This window comes from Amphiura filiformis, chromosome 3 (assembly GCF_039555335.1).
Source record: "Amphiura filiformis chromosome 3, Afil_fr2py, whole genome shotgun sequence".
NCBI classification, from domain to species: Eukaryota; Metazoa; Echinodermata; class Ophiuroidea; order Amphilepidida; family Amphiuridae; genus Amphiura; species Amphiura filiformis.
Window position 1 is genome coordinate 33,419,559 of NC_092630.1, and position 1,656 is coordinate 33,421,214.

The window sequence follows — 1,656 nt, forward strand, 5'->3', positions numbered from 1 at the left end:
GACAGCAGCATTTTTGGAAAATGTTATTATTTTTGGCCGAAACAAAAAATATTAGAGGAAAGAACATTGGGAGGATAGAAAAAACATTTCCTTTACTCACATGTTTTTAAATTGTTCAAATCAATGAACTGTATGTCAAGTTATGCAAATAAGTGTTTGTAATTTTAGGGGGGAGTATTTTTGTGAACCCTTTAGTTTGACCTGTCTCCAACATACAGTTCTGAGTTTTATGACCCACGCCGGTACTGTATTTATGATTGAGTCGCTCTAGATCTTATTCTTAACAACAAAGATACATGCATGATAGACATACCTTAGACATACCTTAGATGCCACACCTTCACCTTCTTCAGAGATGATAATAGTGTGGCAGGGTTTGGGGGGCATTTTTGCCCATTAAAAACCCAATTTGCTTAGTTCCTGCTTAAAGCAGAGGAGTGTGGGCGATTGAATAGCACTTTCAGGCAATTTGTTCCAATTTTCCACCACTCTTTGACTGTAGAAGTACTTCCTTGTATCTAGTCTTGATCTTGATTTGGCCAGTTTTTGGGAGTGTCCTCTGGTGCCCTGGTAGTCCGCTTTCTGGAAAAGGGTATCTGGATTGATCCTGTCGATTTGATTCATGATTCTGTATGTTTGGATGATGTCCCCTCTTTCCCTTCTCTTCTCCATTGTGGTGAGGTTGAGTCTCCTTAGTCGTTCTTCATATGTAAGATGCTGGATACTCGGGATAAGCTTGGTTGCCCTTGCCTGCACCTTTTCGATGACCTTCTTGTCCTTTTCCATGTGCGGGCTCCATGCTTGCATAGCATAGTCCAGGTGTGGTCTAACCAGAGACTTGAAGAGTTTCAATATGATGTCACGGCTTCTGAAGGCGAAGTTTCTTTTAATGAGGCCTAATGCTCTGATCCCTTTCTTGGCTTCAGTAGCACATTGCGAGGATACCTTCAGTGTGTTGCTAATCAGCACTCCCAAATCCTTTTCTTCGTTTGTTTCTTTCAGTTCTGTTTCTCCCATGTGATATGTGTGGTGCTGTTTCTGATGCCCAAAGTGCATAACGGCACATTTGTCTGCATTGTACCTCATCTGCCATGTTTCTGCCCAGACTTGCAGGTGGTTTATGTCGTCTTGCATATTCTTTATGTCGTCATCTGTTGCCACTGGATTTGCTAACTTTGTATCATCTGCAAACTTGCTCACTGTAGCTGATGTGCTAATATTGCTCTCCATGTCATTCATATATATCAGGAAGCAGAGGGGTCCTAATACTGATCCTTGAACCACCGAACTTGTCACCTCTTTCCATTCCGACTATGCTCCTTGCGTAACTACTTTCTGCTTCCGATCTGTCAACCATGCCTCAATCCAATACAATAGCTTGCCTTCAATGCCATGAGCTTTAATCTTTTCTACTAGTCTTCTATGTGGTACTGTGTCAAAAGCCTTGGCCAGGTCTAGATACACAACGTCTACTGGGATGCCTTCATCTACTGTCTTGGTGATGACTTCCAAGTACTCAATAAGATTTGTAGTGCAAGACTTCCCCTTTCTGAATCCGTGCTGAGTGTCATGGATGAGATTATGGTTATCGAGATGCTCTGTTATATGGTCTTTGATGATACTTTCCAGGACTTTGCCAATTACTGAAGTGAGGCT

General features: G+C 42.0%; 1 protein-coding gene across 1 annotated transcript; it reads right to left on the reverse strand.

Moving 5' to 3' along the window:
- Nucleotides 1-396: 396 nt before the first annotated feature.
- LOC140147195 (uncharacterized) lies at nt 397-1,230 on the reverse strand. The gene has a single exon (XM_072168975.1). The coding sequence runs from the start codon at nt 1,228-1,230 to the stop codon at nt 397-399; it is 834 nt and encodes a 277-aa protein (XP_072025076.1).
- Nucleotides 1,231-1,656: the final 426 nt, after the last annotated feature.

What these genes read in the sequence shown, in the direction of transcription:
- LOC140147195 (XM_072168975.1), bottom strand. Translation starts at nt 1,230, where the DNA reads ATGGAGAGCAATATTAGCACATCAGCTACAGTGAGCAAGTTTGCAGAT.